Below are 19,292 nucleotides of genomic sequence, written 5' to 3'. Positions count from 1 at the left end.
TTTTGTATGCTTTGCTCAGTAATTTTTTCAGAGCTTCTGAAAGGTATGGTCCGAAAGCAGATTCACAGATATTTTATACATGTTCTTGTTGTTGTATGCCTTGAAGTGGTTTCCAACTGATGATGACTGTATCACAGAGTTTTTCTTCTCTGAAGTTGAGAGAACATGACTTACTTGAGTTTACTTCATAAAATGCAGAGTAAACTGGGCTATGGAGTTGGTACACCAAACCTTCGACTCCAGCCTCCTATTAATGTTCTACTGATGGACTCTGGCTCCTTCATAAATGGAAAGTTTATATTAATTAGCAATAATAAATTTACTGCAGTGAAATGATAGCACAAGGCATTTCATCACCACAATGTGAATCATCAGGCTACTTAGACTGATCAAACATAAAATATATGTATGTGATTAAGTATAAAATGATATATTTATCATATATCATAAGAGTATACGTTTTTGTTTTGTTTTTTTAATGAAACCAGAGTCTAACTTGGTAGATTTCTACAAGCTTCAAGCAAAATTGCCTCTTACTCTGATTGTACAATTCCAACTCTGACTCCATAGTCCTGAGAGTAAGTACACAAAGGAGAGGCAGTAATGTGTAATAGTTTGAGTTGAGAATTTGGACTCAGAGAGAAGGGCTCAAATTCCCACTCAGCCATAGAAATCCACTGGGTGACCTTGGGCAAATCACTCTCTCTCAGCCTTAGACAAAGGCAAAGGCGAATCTCCTCTGAATAAATATTGCTCAAAAACACCAATGACACAATCAACATGAACTGAAAGAGTTATGTGTGGGAAAGGATTCTCTTATGCAGACCTTTGTTTTTAAGCACTTTGTTGTGTTATATGACTTCAGGGTTATGCATCAGGACAGTTTATTGTTCTGAAGCATAACCTGTACTCAGGACAATACGATATTGTTAGAATAGAATATGGAATCAATAGAATGGATTCCAATCAGAAAAGGTGGTCAGGCAATGCTGCATTCTATCCACTTCTATCTTCTACTTGTATGTCAAAATCCAAAGCAAGATTGGTGGAAGGAGGTGTGAAAACTGGAGGAAGGAACATCAATATGCAGATGAAACAATACTACTAGCAGAAAATAGCAAAAACATGGAACAATTCTGAAGAAGGTCAAGGCTGAAAGTGCTCAGGCAGGTTTAATGCAGAACATTTAATAAAACAAATATAATGACCATGGTTGCTTTACATAACTTTATTGTGAATGAAGAAATTAAAACAGTTAAAAGATTTTCCATACCTTGGATTAGCCATTAATCCGAATGAAAACTGCAGTCAAGAAATCAAAAGAATAGGCCTTGGAAGGGCAGCTATGAAGGAACTAGAAAAGATTTTGAAGTGTAAGTGAAGTTAGGATTGTCCTTGCCATTGGGGGATAGATGGTGAAGAAAGCCGGTAGGTGAAGAAAGCTCAGTTTATTTTAGATGTGTTGTTGGAGAAGAATTCTGCAGATACTATGGACTGCTAAATAAAAAAATTAATGTGTTTTAAAAACCTCCTCTGGACAAATCTTGCCAAGAAAACCCCATTATAGGTTCACCTTAGGGTTACCACAAGTCGGAAATGACTTGAAGGTATACAACAATAAACAGAACAAATCAAGGCTGAATTCTCCTTAGAAGCCAAAATGACTAAATTGAAACTGTCTTACTTTGGCCATATCATGAGATGGCATGACTCACTAGAAAAGACAGTAATATTAAATTAGGTAGAAGACAGTAGGAAAAAAGGAAGACTATATTGCAAGTGGATAGACTCAGTCAAGGAAGCCACTGCCCTGAGTCTGCAACACCTTGGAGATGTCTCACATGCATACACACAATGTCTTCAAGTCACATGCATATAAGACAAACAAAATGCTTAAACAAAGTCCATCTAAGATCATGCTTTCTCACACATACCCATTCTCACAAAAACAATAATAATCTTCCCAATTTTTCTCCAAAACTCCAGCCTCGTCCTCTACGGCACCAAAAAACGGAGGTACTTTGCAAAAATGGATAATGTTTGGAAACCATGCCCTATGAGGAGTGGCTTATGGAGCTGGGTATGTTTAACCTGGAGAAGAGAAGGTTAAAGGGTGGCACAACAGTCATGTTTATGTATTTGAAGGGATGTCAAATTGAAAGGATGAAGCAAGCTTGTTTTCTGCTGCACCAGAGACTAGGATATGGAGCAGTGGATTCACGCTACAGGAAAAGAGATTCTACCTATACATTAGGAAGAACTCCCTGACACTAAGAGCTGTTCAACAGTTGAGCACACTCCCTTGGAGAGTAGTGGGGTCTCCTTCTTTGGAGGTCTTTAAACAGAGGCTGGATGGTCATCTGTCAAGGGTGCTTTGATTGCATGGCAGGGGGTTGGACTGGATGGCCCTTGAGGTCTCTTCCAACTCTATGATTCTATTTGACTTGTGTGTCTGCATAAGGGGTTGACTTTGCTGATCTTCTCCCCTTGTCTCAGGGCTCAACACGATATTTTTCTTGGGGGAGGAGTCCATCAGATGTAAGGACAGACTGTTTTCTTGGGGCTCGAGGGACCAGGAAATAAACAAGCAGCTCTTCCAAGTCATCCTCAAGCCATACAGTCTCTCCTCCCTGAATCCCCCAATCAATAGTTATACAAAGAAAACAAAATTTAAATAAATAAATGTAGGTTTCCTTATCAGATAAAGCCAGACTTCTTCTCCCCCCACCCAAGATTAAGACTTCAGAACAGCCAAGGGCAATAATCCCTGTTCTGTGTAGCCACACTATGAAAACATTTTGTTTTTAATTAGAGGTAAGAAGAATTGTATCAGCATCTCTTCCTCTTTGAAAGTGCAAAGGAAACGAAGGTCTGTACAAATGTCTATTTTGCCTGCAAGAAAGAATGAGACAGCCAGTTAATTCTGGTCTCCAAGAAGAAAGCTGTCAGGAGAAGTGCTTTTAAGAAAATTCTGTGGAGAGGACAGACATGTTCTTCATGAGAAAGAGGGAAATCAAAACAAGACAAATAAAAAAGCACCGACAGCTGTTAGAAAACTACAGAATATCCACTATTTTGCTCTTAAATAGCAGTGTATTCATCTTTGCTCAAGGTCTCCTTACAAGCATAGAGAAGGATGTTTTTTTCAAAGCAGCTTTGCCATTCTACCATTCTGAATATGAATGTCTCCAAACACCATATAACTCTTTCACATATATCTTCTGCACCATGAATTAAAAGCTAGTAAAAAAGAAGCAATTGTGAAAGGGTAGGCAAAAGCAGATACTTGTCTATTTCTGCCTCAAATCTTTACAGCCATATGTATGCTAAAGAGACATTCCCACCACAATTGAGATAGCAGGGCTGATGGCAAGTGCATGTTGTGGCAAAATCAGACATAAAATGGCTACAAGGAGTAGGCACTATCAGTTGGGAAATGACTTACATAATTTTATATTGTAAGCCAACCCCACTTTGGAAATGACTTAATTGTTTTCTGCAACAATTTCTATGCAGCAGCTTTTTAAACTACTGGTATTGGCTCTAAATACAGTGACTCAGCCTTCCCATTTGGGGCAGAATTTACCAGTTCACAACTCTGAAGTAGTGAGAACTTGCATTTCTTCTTTTCCACTTCACATGCCTCTCAAAGTATTGGTAGTCATCTACTATCATTTCTTCTCCCTTTTTCCTTTCATACCTGTCATAAAACTATTCTCCCACACTGCCAGTTTCTTCCATTGCTCTATCCTAGGAATGGTAAGATGAATACCATGAGAGAGTGGACTGAGACCTTTTGGTCCCCAACTCATGGTTTGAAGAACAGTGATTTGTTACATTTTTGCAGTAAGAGAAATGTCCATCTTAAAAAGACAGTTTTGATCTTCTGTGTGCATAGCATTGTCATACAATGCATGGTCTTCAGATCATGCTTGCTACCTACTGTTTCTATAGGTATTTATTTTAATTATTAAATAACTGATGAATTTAATAACTATTTTCTGGATGTTTCAAAATTGATTTTTTTTTGTGTGTTTTAATCATCATTTTGTTAACTTATATGTCATCATTGTTAACCACCTGGAGCAATAATAGCAGCAGAAACTTAAAAAAAATCCCCAGAATATATTAAAAAGATTTTTCCAAAAATAGAAGAAAAAAGTGCTGGCTAATTAATTTCTAAAATCAAAGGATTTTCTAATCAGTTATTCTCATCAGTCAGTTCAGTCATGCAGGCCCTTGCATTAAATTCAGTAGGATAAACTGCATTAGAAATAAGTCAAAGAGGGGAGAAAGATAAGAAGAAAATACAGCATCACACCTCTTTACTGTCAGGCATTACCTTGTGTTTGTTTTGTTTACTTGCCAACCCATTTGCCAAATAAAAATTTGATTCACCAACTTACATTTGTTTGCATCATATTTATTTATACTTGCTAACCTGTGAGCACGCTGGCTGTGAAGTTTTCACTATACATAAATCAAGCAAATGAGGAAAGTGGGAGAAGACACTTCTCCTGCAAACACACACAGTTACATTTTTCAACCTCAGTTTTACTAGACGAATTAGAGGACAGTCCTTCAAAAAATGAGAACCACCAACCTAACTGACAAATCAAGCAATCGGTCATCAAAGGAGAAAACCAAGTACAATTTTTTTTAAAAAATAGTAACACATCCGGATTAAAATCAGGAGCCTTCATGACACGCAAGTCTCCTCTATTAGACGTGAGGTTTGCTAGAGTGAACAACAATTTCTAACATCAACACCATTTTATATAAACGCACCCACAAATTATTTTGTATGAAAAGGGATCTTATAGCACCTTTGCACCGAACTGAAAGAAAGCTACTGCTAAAGAGAGCTTTCCTAGACTTGAGTATAGGAAAATTCACACTACCAGGTTCTTTCTTTCAGTTAGTCTCAAAAGTGCAACAAGAGCCCGTTATATACTGATTTTCAAGACTAACACAATTATATATTTGAATTCTACCACAGGTTATTTTATTCATTTATAAATAAAGATTTATAATATTACTCCCAACAATGGGATTCAAGGCAGCGCACAGCATACCAAAAAAAAAAAAAAAAAAAAAAAAAAACCAATATAGATAAAAAAAATCATATGAAAACATTAACAAAAAGTATATACATAAGTTATTTAAAAGATAAATAAAAAATCTATACGTACAAAATCATTAAAATTAATGAAAGAATTACAGTCGTCCCTCTCGATTCATGGGGGATTCGTTCCAGACACACACACCCCACGAATCAGAAAAAAAACACAAATACTCAAGTCCACATTGATTATAATGGTTGCGTGCTTGTGTACATGGCGCTGCACACACGCCTTGGGCAAGCACACTATTCTGTCCCTCCTGGTTTGCCATCCGCGAAGGATCAAAACTGTGGATGCCAAGTCCATGAATGGGGAGGAACAAATCTATACACAAACAACAAAACAGCACAGTACACCTTCAAATGCTCATTCCAGACAGTTTCTAAGAACCTGATGGCATATGTTTTAACTTAGGGCAGCTACCCTAAACTTCTTAGGGAGGGAGTACCAAAATCAAAGCGCAAGCTTCTGAGAAAACCCTTCCCTTTGCTCCCACCATAAATGCCCAGGACAGTGGTGGGACAGAGAGAAGGGCTTCTCCTGAAGATCTTACAGTTCTAATGAGAAATGCAGTTCTTCAGATAGTGTAGACTTAAGACATATAAGTCATAACCAGCACTTTGAGTTGTGACCAGCACCCAGGGGACATGCTGCAGCAAGGGAACTGTGTCCTCCCTTTAGCCAACCCCAGTTAATAATGTGGCTGCAACTATTTCTGAGCACTTTTCAAGGGCAGCCCTATATGGAGTGTATTATTAAAATCCAAAAAGGATATAACCAAGGCATCAGTTACAGAATATACAGCGCTCCCATGTCATACGCAGGCTTGCTGTATGCAGCGTTGAGTTTATGTGTACGGCAAGCCCCATGGAAAAAAATGTGCACAGGAGCGCGCCATCATAAGAATAAATATGCTTTCACCTTACTCATTTTTCCCATACATTGGGGGGGGGGGAACAGAATGGATCCCCCGTCATATAGAAAGGGTAATATAGTAATTAATATTAGTAGATATTTGTTTGTGTGTGTGTGTCAATTTCCATTCTCAGAGAGCTGTACTCAAAGCCACTCTACCCATATACAAGGCAGAAATTAGCAGATTTGGGATAGTCCAGACATTTGCAGATAAACACACATACAAAAAAAACACACACAAATACACCCAAATATTTAGGAGAAACCTATCAATTGTTCCCAACAATAATGTATTCTTATGCGCTGTCTAATCTTGGTCTTGAATGAGCAGTTTAAAGCCATTCATTTCATAGAAGACTTTCTGGCTCTTGGTGGGCATAAAAACCTGCTAGAATTGGATTCTTGATAAGGATCAATACAGCTATCAATATCTGTTGACACTTCTTGGTGTTACAGCTGTAGACACTGTCATAGTGCACATCTGTATTTCAAACTTTAGCACTACACCATGAAAAACAAAAGCACATAGGTATACATTCAAAGAGCAGAAGCAAACCATGTCATTTTAGGTATTTCACTTCCTTGCTCACACTGAGAAGCTACTTTTACTTTCCCCAAGAAAAGAGGAGAGATTTGCCCACTGACATTCAGAGTAAGAAATACTACTCCCATAAAATAAGTTATTGAATTGCTTGTGATTTAACTTGAAGCCAGGTTGGTGCTATTACTGTTACTTACTCTGGAATTTTAGATGGTTGCACTACTAATGCGTTAACTAACCAGTTAAGCTTTGTTCTGAAACTGGAGGAAAATCTGGCTGAAAGTTGCAGCTGATAACCATCCACTGGACCCAGAAATGTATTCTGGGATACTATGTATTTTTACATACAAAATCCATGTTACACTTATCTCTCTAAATGGCTAGTAATACTCTGAGAAGCAGAACAAGACTGCTAATGATGAGTGATCTATAGAGCTATAATACTAGCTGCCCTTAAAATAATCCTCAAATCCTACACTCATGGTACCTTGGGAATTTATAGTTCAGGACTAGAACTCTCTATTGCAAATACTATATATTATAGGATTTTTAAAGGATGGAACCATGAAGGTTTTAGCTGTAAACTAAACTGTGTAGTGTAGATAGACCTCAAGTAAAATACATTTGTTGATACTGTGTCAGACATATCATGTATGGGGGTTATGTCCCAATAGAAAAGTTCTACTTTTTTCTACTTAGTGGACTGCTAAAAAGACAAATGCATGGGTCCTAGACCAAATCATGTCTGAACTCTCCCTAGAACCTAAGATGACTAAACTGAGGTTGGCATACTTTGACTGTATCACGCTAGAAAAGATTATAATGCTTAACCAAGTAGAAGGCACTGAGGAAGACTGCATTACAGCTGGATAAACTCGAGTCAAGGAAGTCATATCTCTGAGTCAGCAAGACCCGAAAAAGGCTACTGAGGATCAGGTGTCTCTCATTCATAGAGTTGCCATAAGTCAAAATCGACTTGACAAAAGTAAACAACAATATTAGGCCTTTCCAAAAGAACTGGAAAAATAGTGCAAGCGGGATAGCTTCTGCAGGCCTGGGGACCAATCCCTTCCTATTGCAATGTGCAGGGGGATGCACCATGTTGCTGCAGTGCCAGAACTACTATACAAAATCAGCAGCAAGGTACACATAAAAATGATTTTTTTCCCATATATAAAGTGCTTTTTTTCCTTTAAAATAAGGTACACACATTCCAACTGTTGACATTCAAATTTGCTTCCAGGAGTGTGTAACTACATGTAGGTTGGGTGTGCAGGGAGTATCTACCTGTTTTGAAGGAAGAAATGTGCTTTCACATGAGAAATGTTTCCCTCAGACAAGGCAGACAGACAGATGTTCATATCCGTCTGTATGCCATGTCTTGCCCACTCCTGGACAAGTAAGTGAAGTCCAGAAATAGAATTTCAGGAAAATCATTCTCAAAATGAAACAAAATACAGTGTACCAAGCCAAATGGTGCACTATGTGATGGTTAAAACTCAATGGACCTTTGGCTGTAAGAAGCTGGAGGAGAAATAAAACTTTATTACAGCAATGCCAAACAAGCTATGTGATAATGCTTCTGAATAAAGTTTCAGCATTATATCATGGAAAGTTGAACGCTAATCAGAGTCCTTGTCTGTCTTTCAAAAAAGACTGCTCAATAGATATTCTCTACTGGGAGAAAAATAATATCTTCAAGGTTACATTGTGAAACCTTGCTTCCAAACATCATGAAAAGCCTATGTTATTGATATCTAGTATACTGAATCAAGTTATTGATATCTTGCTGCTCAGAAAGACTCTGAAGGGAAAACAAGAGAAGTAAGATCTTTTTAATATATTACATATTACACTCCGCGTTATATATTCAAAGATTTATCACAGCAGCAGCTAGTGGGGTAAAATGTGAAGGCTTATAGTTTAAAAGCCCCATATAATTAAGCCTGGCAAAAAAAGATTGCAAGCAGGAATACATAATCATAAAGTATCGCAGCTTGGTGTGAACATAGCAGCAATTAATAATATATTTCTCAGTAATAAAGTGAAAACTGTAGTAACTTAAAAGCAAACAGAAATTAGACTCCCTCGTAATTCCAACCATTATAGGCTTCAGCATATTAGAGACAAATTTTTATTGCTATACCCTTAGGCTCAGAAAAGTCTGCATGGCCAAAACAAACAAGATAGTATCTAATACAGAATACAAAAGCTGGAGCAAAGGCTTTATCCTCTTAGAATGATCTGTTTGTCCTTATAAATACACAGAATCAGAATACACATACATACGCACATACACAAAACCCACAATACATTAGTTTCAAGATGAGATTGCAGGGTAAAACTTTGAGGACAGGCTCACTGTAATAGCTGCTATTGCTGACTCTGTCCAGCAGGTGAAATCAGAGCTTGAAAAAGTTACTTTATGGATTAAAGTCCCCAGAATCCCTCAGCCAGCAGGCTAGGAAATTTTGAAAGCTGTAATCCAAAAGGGATCTTTTCCAGGCTCTGGGGGAAATGAGGACCATTTTACAGGGAGCAGCAACCAATCACACCTTCATGACACATGTACAAGACATGTCTTTGCAGGTGCCTAGTTGTCAAATTTATTCACATGACATTTTATATGCATCTAAATATATATATATTGTGGTGAGCACCCCAAAATAGAAATACAGTACAATGCATTTGTATCATTTTGCCATCACCCACTTGTTTATCAGGCTTTTTCAAAATTGGTCAAAGAATTTATTAACTTAGTGTGCCTTTGAGGTTGGGAAGTTGAGGCACAGGTCACTATTTTAGTGGAGAAATTTATAGAACATGTTTCCCTCTCTTTAAAAGATAATCTCCTTCCTGCCAGCAAACAGAACCAAATTTCAGCTCTTTACAAAATGAACAACAATGAAAGCAGACATCTAGTATAGTGAAGCCCTACTAGGTTTGGCATTGATCTTCCAGATTTGCAAGCCACATTCCTGGGATCAGACTTTTACTCTAGTAGTTGCTAATTTTATTAGCGAGGCAAAAAAAATATACAGTATAGCCCAACTCTTTAAAAAGTCAATGTTTTGGACTAAAGTGTTTGAGATCATACGTTTTGATTGTTTGAAACAGGTTAAATTGCCCCCCCCCTTTCATTTTCCTGTTATTCAAGAGTCCACAGAATGGAAGCTATTGGAACTGATCTCAGATAGTGGGTTTACAAACATCAAAAACCCTCTGAAGATTGACTGGATTTATTTAGGTTAAGAAAGAGATGACTCTGTAAGGAAAGTTTCTTTTTGTATTTTTCATCCTGTTTTAGTTATAAAGAGTTAAAACTAAGATTGAATTGAATACAGGATGTTTATATAAGAAAGAAATGGGGAAAGGATAAGGGATCCATTGTTTGTTTTGTCAAATGTGAAGTCAACCTTTATTTATTTATTTATTTTGAGGGGAGCTATAGAGAGGAGGGAATGTTGTAAGTTGTAGTGTATTGTGTTGCTTGCTATTCTACAGTATTTATACCTACAGTTATGTTTATATGTAATTAAAATATAATTTAAATCAAATTAAAGGTCCATCTAGTCTATCATTCCTTTTTTCCAGAAGTGACCACAAATCCTATATACAGCACAGGACAGCAACAGACCTTTCCAACTTCTGTTGTTCTTGTTCACCTCTGACTTACAGCAATCCTAAAGGGAACCTATCAAAGAGTTTTCTTGGGAAGCTTTATTTAGGGGAGGTTTGCCATTGCCTCTCTCTTAGGTAGAGAACATGTCACTTGCCCAAGGTCTCCCAGCGGATTTAAACCCTAGCCTCCTGTAATCCCAGTCTAACACTCAAACAACTATACCTTCCCGCTATACTACTACATACAGCAAATCTGACTCTGGAGATGCAATAACCTTTGTAACCAGAAGTTATTAGCAGCCTTATACCTCACGGGTTTTTCCAATCCCCATTTAAAGCCTTTTAGCTTGGTGACCATCTCCAAATCTAGTGGAAATATATTAATATGAGCATCATTAAGCACAAGTGTGGCCAGTTGCCTGGAACACTGCTGTCCATGTTTATGTGAATCTTAACAAGACAGTTCCAACTAGTGCTCTGTGGCTCTTTTAGGTGCAGTCATAGAGCACTTAAAATTAGAGCTAACATGATTTCCAGAAGCAAATCAGCTGCTAAGTGGGACTCTGATCATAACGTTCAGTGTCTTAAAGTGGTTTTCATACGCGAATACAATGAACAAGACTACAAGTTGTGTGGATTTAGAAAAAAGGCAAAGCTCTCATTAAAAATGCATAAGGGTTGTTTTTTTAAAAAATCCCAAATCTTACTGATAGAGCGTCAGCTCTCCAAAGATCTGACAATTCACAAGCATTTCTGAAGCTCTGCAGACAATACACAACAAGCTTACTGATGTTAATGTCTTTCTTCCCAAGGGAATTCACAACTTTCTCAGTATTTTATTTCTTCCAGCCAAAATAGCACATCAAGAACATCAAGAGCCACAGAAGAGGGTGATAGCCATTCAACATGAAGGCTCTGGGCTAGATTACTTATGAAAATGCAGCATGTTAAAAAGTCTTATTTTCCCAATAAATGAGAAAGCTTATTGTAGATGTTGTTTAAGCACCCAAAGCAGGAAAAGGGTAAGAGATGACAAAAACAAAAACCACCACAAAGAACTATCCTTTTACTATTCTAATCCTAAAGTAAATATAACCTTCCTCAAGAGCTTGGAAACATTCCTTTTTTGGACTACTGTATAACTCCCAGAATCTCTGGTGGCCATGATGTATGGGGATTCTAGCAGCTGCTATCCAAAAAGTAACCTTTGTGGTCCGGCTTTCTTCCATATAAGTAGATTTATACATGTAAGGCGCAATACATGGAAACTCCACCATCAGTATCCCATTTCTTGTAACTGGTAATATATTTTTTTTGGTTTTGCATATGCATGTCCCTTTCTTAAAACACTGCAGTGTATTTTTAAAGATACATGGCTTCCAAGACTGCTAGGAGATTTCAAAAGCTACATCCTGGCATCATTAACTGCAAAACCCAGCTTCTCAAAACCTGCCACTGGATATCAAAATTCTCCACTCAGCTTTTCCTCTGAAGCTTGCTAGCCTACTGACTACTCATCTGCCACTGCTGGGGAAAACCAGAAGAGAGACATTTGACACTCCTAATCTGCAAGGACTTCATTAGACACTTCCGGAAATATAAAGTATTGGGGGGAGGGGGGACATTCAAAACTACAGGCATCATTAAAATGTAAGATGTGTCATCTCCATAAAGCTATAGCACTCAGACAAGTCTTGGAGGGCCCTCTCCTGTGCATTCCACACTTTCCGGAAGACACACATTCACACAAGCAATCTTTTATAGAAAAACTGATATAAGGACACTTTCCAAACACAACTGCAGAAAAAAGAATTACATGGAATTACACACACATTCAGCAGGGAGGAACATAAAAATATTTAAAGGACACATTTCTAACATTTTAAAAGTTCCTATTCAGAAACATTGGCATGTATAAGACATAAATCCATACACTATCATCAATATATGAAACCATATTATAACAGAAAATATATGTTGTATTCCCAAAATAATTCCCAAAAGGGGAAACCTAATTTGTTTATTTATTTGGCATTTTTATAAGCTGCTCTTCAGCCAAAAAGACTCCCAGAGAAACTTATAACGTCCATAAGGAGGTATATAATACTACATATATAGCAGCTAAGCCCATAAATATTGATTTATACATACTCACAGGCAGTAATCTAGTACATTAGATGCACCTAAACCTACTGATTTCAATGGGTTTAAATACATAGATTACAGCCACTGTATGCCAATGCATACTAGATGCCGCCAGCTATATTTCAGTGGAAAGAACTGGCAAAGCCACCTCTGAGTATTCCTTGCCTACAAAAGCCCTGTGAAAATCATGGGGTTGCCATAAGTTGAAAGGCTACTTGAAGGCACATATACACATACACATCCTAACATGGTCTTAAACATCAATCATCATTTCTGTGGAGAAAACAGCCCCTTTTTCCACAGACAAATATGAGGGCACAATTATGCATATTTTCGTTGTTAAATCTAAACGTATGCTACCCTATCCTGCACATGGCTTTGAGGTCTCCCTGGTGTCAGAATGATTCAAGCCCACTTAACTATGTGCCGTACTGTGCAAAGCTTAGTAATTTTGAGACTGCAGGTATTCAGGTTCCACAGAACTTTGTGACCTACTAAGTGCTCTGAATAAAGAATGCCTCATGAATGAGAAAAAGGAAAGTTTGCAGTTTTTAACTGTTTATTGGTAAATGCTCTTTTCCCCCCTTCTGGAACAGAAAGCAAATACCGTGCATATATACATCTGTACAAGGCCAAAGTACACCTGTGCTTCAACTCAGAATATGTGTAACATGCTATGAAAATACAATGTCAATGAAGGGAGAGCTATTCAGTTGCCATAAAATATGGAAACTGACTGAGATGTCTAATATAGATTTATAATTTAACTGTCTAATATTAGATTTATAGATTTAGTTTTCATTAATTAAACAAAATCAGTGAAGTTATTTCTATACTACCAGCAAAGCTTCCAAGTATAATGAAAGATTTACTCAAAAATAAGGCACTGAGTTTTTCAGTTGCACATGTTTTCTACTAAGTATTCACAGACATGCAGCATAGTGCTGTGACCACAAGGGTTGTAGATCATGCTTGCTGTCCACTGGTTTTATTGAAACAATTGCCCCTTTTGCCTTCTATGCCCACCAAATATACTTGCAGAAAAATCCTACTACATGAACAGAAATCCATTCACGCAACAGTGGATTCAACCCACGTACATTCACTTGAGAGTAGATACCTCCAAACGCACATTGAAACTTACTTCAGAGTTGAAATGCATACGAATTTTACCCTTACGACAGTGACAAGTATTTATCTACAAACCCATATATGTTCATTTAAGCCTTTCTGGCCATAAAGCAGGGGAAGATAAAAGAATGAAGCATTATAAAGCTTTCCCTATGGCAATGTTATAACTGGGAAATCTGCAATCTCCATCTATTCTTACACTCCAACTCCCAGCACTCCTTACTACTTCATTATGCTATCTGAGGCTACTGGGATGTGAAATCCAACAACAACAGGAAGGATACCAATCCCTGCCTCCCAGTATTCTCACTGATTCCCACCATAAACACACACGCAACTGGCCACTTACAGGCCATTCACACTTCCTTTTCCTGAAATTAGCTTCAGGATTTCTTCAGCTATTCTCATCCACAACTGTCCCATGTGCATCCACACTGCATCTGAATTTCCAGCAGATGATGTTATGAATCCTACTGCGCACTTCTCAAGCCTGACAGTCCCGTATTTGGAACCTTTTCTACAGATGAGGCAGTGAAAGAGTTTTAGAACCTATTAATAGCATTTGTCTAGTAACATAACGTATCTCCCCTCATATCAGTAACAAAAACTGAACGCTTTTTAAAGGTCTGGACTAAGATAATTCAGGAGCCTTTGCAATGACCATTTCAGGTTGAGGTTTTGATGCTTTATTTTAAGATCTCACATGGTTTCAGCAACAAGCAAGAATAGTCATCCACACTTTATTATTCACAGTAATCTACTAAAGACATTATATGTGTTGTGTGTATGTGCCTTCAAGTCACTTGCTGACTTATGCTGGATACACCATGGATTTCATAAGGCTTTCTTAAACAAAGAATACCTTGTCCAAGTAATTTTTCCAATTCCTTCCTCTGAAATAGAGCCTACAGCACCTGGTAAGCTACCTCCATTTGTGATGTACGGTCAGTGATGGTAGAGGTCAGCCATGCAGTGCCTGAGTAACTCCAGGGATTCCTTACTCTAAATCAGTCATGGTCAGGATCCATTGTCCTACTTTACTTCCCTTGTGTGGAACTGATTGTATCACCCCCTCAATCCAGGTCTCCCCACAAGCAGGTTCAGGAGCCCCACAAGTTTTTGTCAGCCTGGGGAGCCACACAAATGTATGGCTCCCATGAGCCTGCTCTTCTGTTGGCCAGTAATGCATGAAGGGTTACCCGCTTCAGATTCCAGGGATATAAATTCACAACTCCTACAATAGAGCCCTATTAAACTGACATCTATGCTTGTTTTCTTGAAGTGCTCTGACAGCCTGCCTTCTAGATGTAATTACTGTACAATATATACCAGAATCAGAAAGAGAGGCTTCACTTGGAAGGATGAAATCGAGAAGAAATCAATACAAAGAAGATAAATGTTTCTTCTCAAGAGCTTCAGAATTTCAAACAGGGAGAATTTTTAAAAACCCTCTTCTCCTTTTCTCTCTTTCTAACTTTGAACTGAAATCTGCTCTTTGTCCAAAGGAGCTGCTACAAGAAGGGATATTTGAATTATGGCTTAATCATTTGTATAGGTGTCTAATTTTGATCTTTCACAATCCTTTGCATGCTTACTTGGAAACAAGTCCCCACTATGTTGAATGGGGCTTACTCTGTCAGCAAATGTCTACACTCAATTGTACCTTCTCTTTTGCAAGTCTTGCCTCCCTCTAAAAACTTTTATTTCAGTCTATAAAAGGATCCAGGGTTGTTTTTTTTAAAAAAGGACATCAAAAAGGTCAATGTCACAAAACTTTCTCCTTTTTAATCAGCTATAAAGCAGCACTAATAAAAAGTATTAAAAGCCTAATAAAACAAACTGCAGTGTGGGGAAGGGGTTGAATATGAATTTGGCAACAAGAAAAGGTGTCAAGGGGGTGCATAAAGGTAGAGGCAACCCATGCTGCATCTATAGGGTTCTGTAAACTTAGATGATTTTGCTCATTTCAAGAAGACTGGAATAAGAGGGTTCAAATTCAAATGCATACATGGCAGGGAGAAAGTCCTACTTAATCCCATGGGGCTCAACCCAAAGGAAACATGCACTGGACATGGTTCCCAGTGACAGTGCAATTCTATGCACGTTCTACTAAGATGCAACTCCCACTGAGTTCAATTGGTCTTACTCCCAGGTAATTGGCAGTACAACACACACACACACACACACGTGTGTGTGTGTGTGTGTGTGTGTGAGAAAATGATTCTACTCAATATGGCTCCCTTCTGAGTAGACACATATAGAGGCTGCAATAAGTTGACCAGCTTAGCTTTTGAGCAGTACACACAAGCTAGAGAAAGGATGTAGTATGTACAACAGGAAAATCTCTTCTAGCAAATTTGCCAGCTATTGATTCCCTCACACACATTTTCCCAAAAAGGGCTAAGAATGGAAGGAAATTATATTCCAGAGAACTGCATAGAGAGGCAGTGTAAACACTTCGCTTGCAATACCTAGGCAAGCTTCAGATGGTTCTTTCTTTCCAGCTGTGGTGTGCAATGCTGCGCTGAAATTAATAAGCCAAAGCCAGGCTCTGACAATAATACCATGCCATCTACAAAACAGGGATGGGTTAATGCTCCCCTTAAGAACAGCTCTTACCAAGAGATCTGTGTGCATTATGTTGGGGGACTTGGGGGCTGTGTGTTGAACAGAATCCAGGAAAGAGAGAAGCTCAGGGCTGCCTCTACTGGGCCAGCTGCGTTACTGTACATGGGGAGGGGAGAAAAGACACACACACACACACACACACACACACATCTCTTTTCCCCTCTCAACTTCCCTGACATTTTTAACTTGTATCAGGCTCTGTTTGTAAAAAGGGAAGGGGGAGAAGTTTGCTGCGCTCTGCAACTCCATGGAAAGGAGACCCTCTCTCCTCCCCCCCCCCCCCCAATTCCCAAATCAACACAACCAACCCATCAAGAAGCAGGAGAGGCTCAAGCAAACGCCCAGCAGCAGCCTGGCACCAAGGGAGTTGGGTAGCCACAGTTCTCTTGAACAGCCAAGGAAAGGAGAGGCAGGGGCAAGGCCAGCAAGTCTGCAGGCTCTCTATGCTTCCCTTCCCCGCCTCCAGGAGCAGGAGCTGACCCTCTTATTCCTTCTCCCCAGCCCTGAGCCTGCATCCATTCCCCCCACAGAGCAAGGGCAAGGGTGGGAGCCAAGCCAAGGGGGAAGGCAGGGAGCGGGGGACCCAAGTTATCACCAGCATCTCCCGGGCTGCAAGGAATGGAGGGCGAAGGGGTGGCAGCAATCCCCAGCTGGAAAGCACTGCTTGCTTACATATACACACACACACACACACACACACAGCCTTTGGTATAAGGAGCTTTGCATGCATGCACCCAGGAGGCACACCTGGCCTGGCTAGCCGGGGATGGCCAGGCTCTCTGCCCAGGGAAGCAATGCACCAAATCCTGGGCAGTGCAATGGAATAAGGTTAGGTGGTGGTGGTGGGGGGGTGTTCCCATTATCTTCCCTAATACTAATCCTTGTTGAAGAGGAGTTCAATGAAGGAAGGAAGGGCAACCCCAAAGGAAGGAGCTGCTTCCCCCCCCCCCGCTTTTCTCCTCCCAGTCCTAAAATTCCCCAAGGAAAGCTCAGAGGGAGTGTGTGCAGCGCAAGCCCATCTCTCCTGCCTCGGAGGGGGCCAGGGGGCCTGCCAGCTTTTGGGGAGGCAGTGGTTGCATGGAGCTGCTAAAGGAGGCAAGGAGAGGGCTTGGAAGTGGCAACCCTAAACACAGAGAAGGGAGAAGCAAAGCAGGCACACAGGCACCCCCTCCTCCTCAGGCAGGGAGAGAGAGGGAAGGAGAGACTAGGGCTGCCTCTTTCTCTCCCTCCCTCCCTCCCTCCAAGCCATTCATTGCCACAGAGAGCAGGGGATGGAGGAAGCCAAGGAAGAGGAGGAGGAGGAGAAGCCAGGGAGGGAGCCGCACAAGTTGGGCAGAGGGTCACCAAGGGCCGGGGCTGAGGCTTGGGTGCCTTCCTTTTCTTCAGCCTCCTTTTCCCTTTCTCTTCCCGAAGCTAAGAAAAGGAAAGGGACAAGCCAGGCTCCTTCCAGAAAAGATCCAGCCGAATAGTAGCAATAACAACAACAGTACTGAGGATAGGAGTAACACACACACCCCCCCACGGGAAACAAAACAGACCCCCACCCTCCCTTATTGAGGATCACAAATGGGGGTTGGAGGGGCACCCCAAAGCAAAGCCAAAGCCATGCCCACGCCGATCCCTGGCAGGCCCTGGCACTCACCGGGGAGGCAGACCACGGACTGCAGCGCCGAGAGGGCGATCTTGAAGCCCAAGATCCAGCAACACGGTTGCAGTAGCCTCCGCATGTCCAAAGCCGAACATCGAAAAAAGGCAGAGGGGGGCTGCTCTCGCTCTCGCTCTTTCTCTCCTTCTTTTCTTTCAAGGCAAGAGGGGAGAGGAGGGGAAAGCGGGGCTTCCAGCCAGACACACTCCCCAAAAGAAGAAGAAGAAATGAAAGAATCAACTTGCCCAGAGGGCTGCCCTCTTCCCTTCTGCCAGGAACCGAAGGAAGGAAGGAAGAAGGGCTCGCTCTCTTTTTAGGAGAAACAATTCAGAGATTTGGTTAAAAGAGGAGGAGAGAGAGAGAGCGAGAGAGCGAGCCTTGGCAAAATAACCCTCGCCGCTCGCCTTGCCTTCCTTTTCTTCCTTTTCTTCTCCTTCCTTCCTTTTTCTCCTTTCCCTCTTCTTTTTTCCTGGCTGGAGGGGAATCCAAAGGGAGTCCCAGAGTTCAGGGCTCGGCTGCAGGAGGACGAGGACGAGGAGCAGGAGCAGGAGGCCTCACAACTTCCCCCCAAGAGCCTTGGACTCTCCTCCTCCTCCTCCTTCTTCTTCTCCTTCTCTTTCTCCTTCTTCTTTTCCTCCTTCAAGCGGGCTGCTCCCTCCTCGGAGGCCGGAGCAGGCAAGCCATGCTTGGGAAGGAGCCCAGCCCCAGGCAGAGGCAGAGGCGGAGGCGACAACCACAACCCCAAGCCCCGGCCCAAGAAAGCCCCAGCCCAGCCTCCCCCGCCTCAGCACCAGCAGCAGCACCAGCAGCAGCGCCCGCCCCAGCACCGAGTCCGGCTGCTTGGAGCCTGCTTTCAGTCCATCGCGGGGCTGCAAGTTGGGGCGCCTTTGGGGAAGGCTGGCCAGCGAACCCAGTCAGGCAGGGACCGCCGCGGCTGCTGCTGCTGCTGCTGCTTCTGCTGCTGGAAGCTTTCCATTCTTCCATACAGGAAGTAACATGTGAGCCTGGATCCTGGCTGAGACTTTAAAGCAGAGAGAGAGGGAGAGAGGAGGAGGAGGAGGAGGAGGAAGGCGGGGGCGCGCAGAGGGGGATTGGGGGGAAGGGGAGGCTGGCTTTGCGCGCTCCTGGCCCTTAAAGCTGCAGCCTCTCTCTCTGTGTGTGTGTCTCTCCCTCTTTCTCTTTCTCTCTCTCAGGGATAGCTGTGTTGGCCATTCCCCAAAACCCAAACCCACCAGTGATCCCTCTATTGGCTAACCGAAATGCACAGTCTGTCTACTTGTTGCATTAAGACCTAGAGGTCAGAGGGGGTCCTCCTCCTCCTCCTCCTCTTTCCAGGACTTGTCCTCCATTTCAGCCTCCTCTCCAGGAGGGATTCCAAGGAGGGGGGGGGGAAAGGTCCTCCGTGTTGTGCAAGAGGACGAAGAAGCACGCACTGCCTTATTGCTGTGGCTGAGATGTAGCCGTGCTAGTCTGTAGCAGCACTGTAATGTAGAGAGGTCTTGTAGCGCTTTGGGGAGAAAGGGAAAGCATCTCAGCTCAGGCT

At 41.2% G+C, this 19,292-nt stretch overlaps 1 protein-coding gene across 5 annotated transcripts in view; it reads right to left on the bottom strand.

Annotated features, from left to right (window-relative positions):
* The window catches only part of LOC149321282 (receptor-type tyrosine-protein phosphatase gamma), a 742,038-nt gene extending 723,992 nt beyond the window's left edge, over positions 1-18,046 (bottom strand). For 3 of the 5 annotated variants that reach the window (XM_089518749.1, XM_089518745.1, XM_089518757.1), the window contains exon 1: positions 17,747-17,888. In XM_089518749.1, coding sequence (XP_089374875.1) covers positions 17,747-17,831 — 85 coding nt within the window. In that variant the 5' untranslated portion in view covers positions 17,832-17,888. Of the gene's footprint in view, positions 1-17,746 lie in introns of all 5 variants that reach the window. The other 2 variants (XM_089518763.1, XM_089518770.1) reach the window with 1 other exon arrangement.
* Positions 18,047-19,292: the final 1,246 nt, after the last annotated feature.

The sequence above is a fragment of the Sceloporus occidentalis genome, unplaced genomic scaffold (assembly GCF_023333645.1).
Source record: "Sceloporus occidentalis isolate IW3139 unplaced genomic scaffold, rSceOcc1.0.p SCAF_1, whole genome shotgun sequence".
NCBI lineage: Eukaryota > Metazoa > Chordata > Lepidosauria > Squamata > Phrynosomatidae > Sceloporus > Sceloporus occidentalis.
The sequence above is the reverse complement of the archived record's forward strand: the minus strand, read 5'-3'. Positions and strand labels throughout refer to the sequence as shown.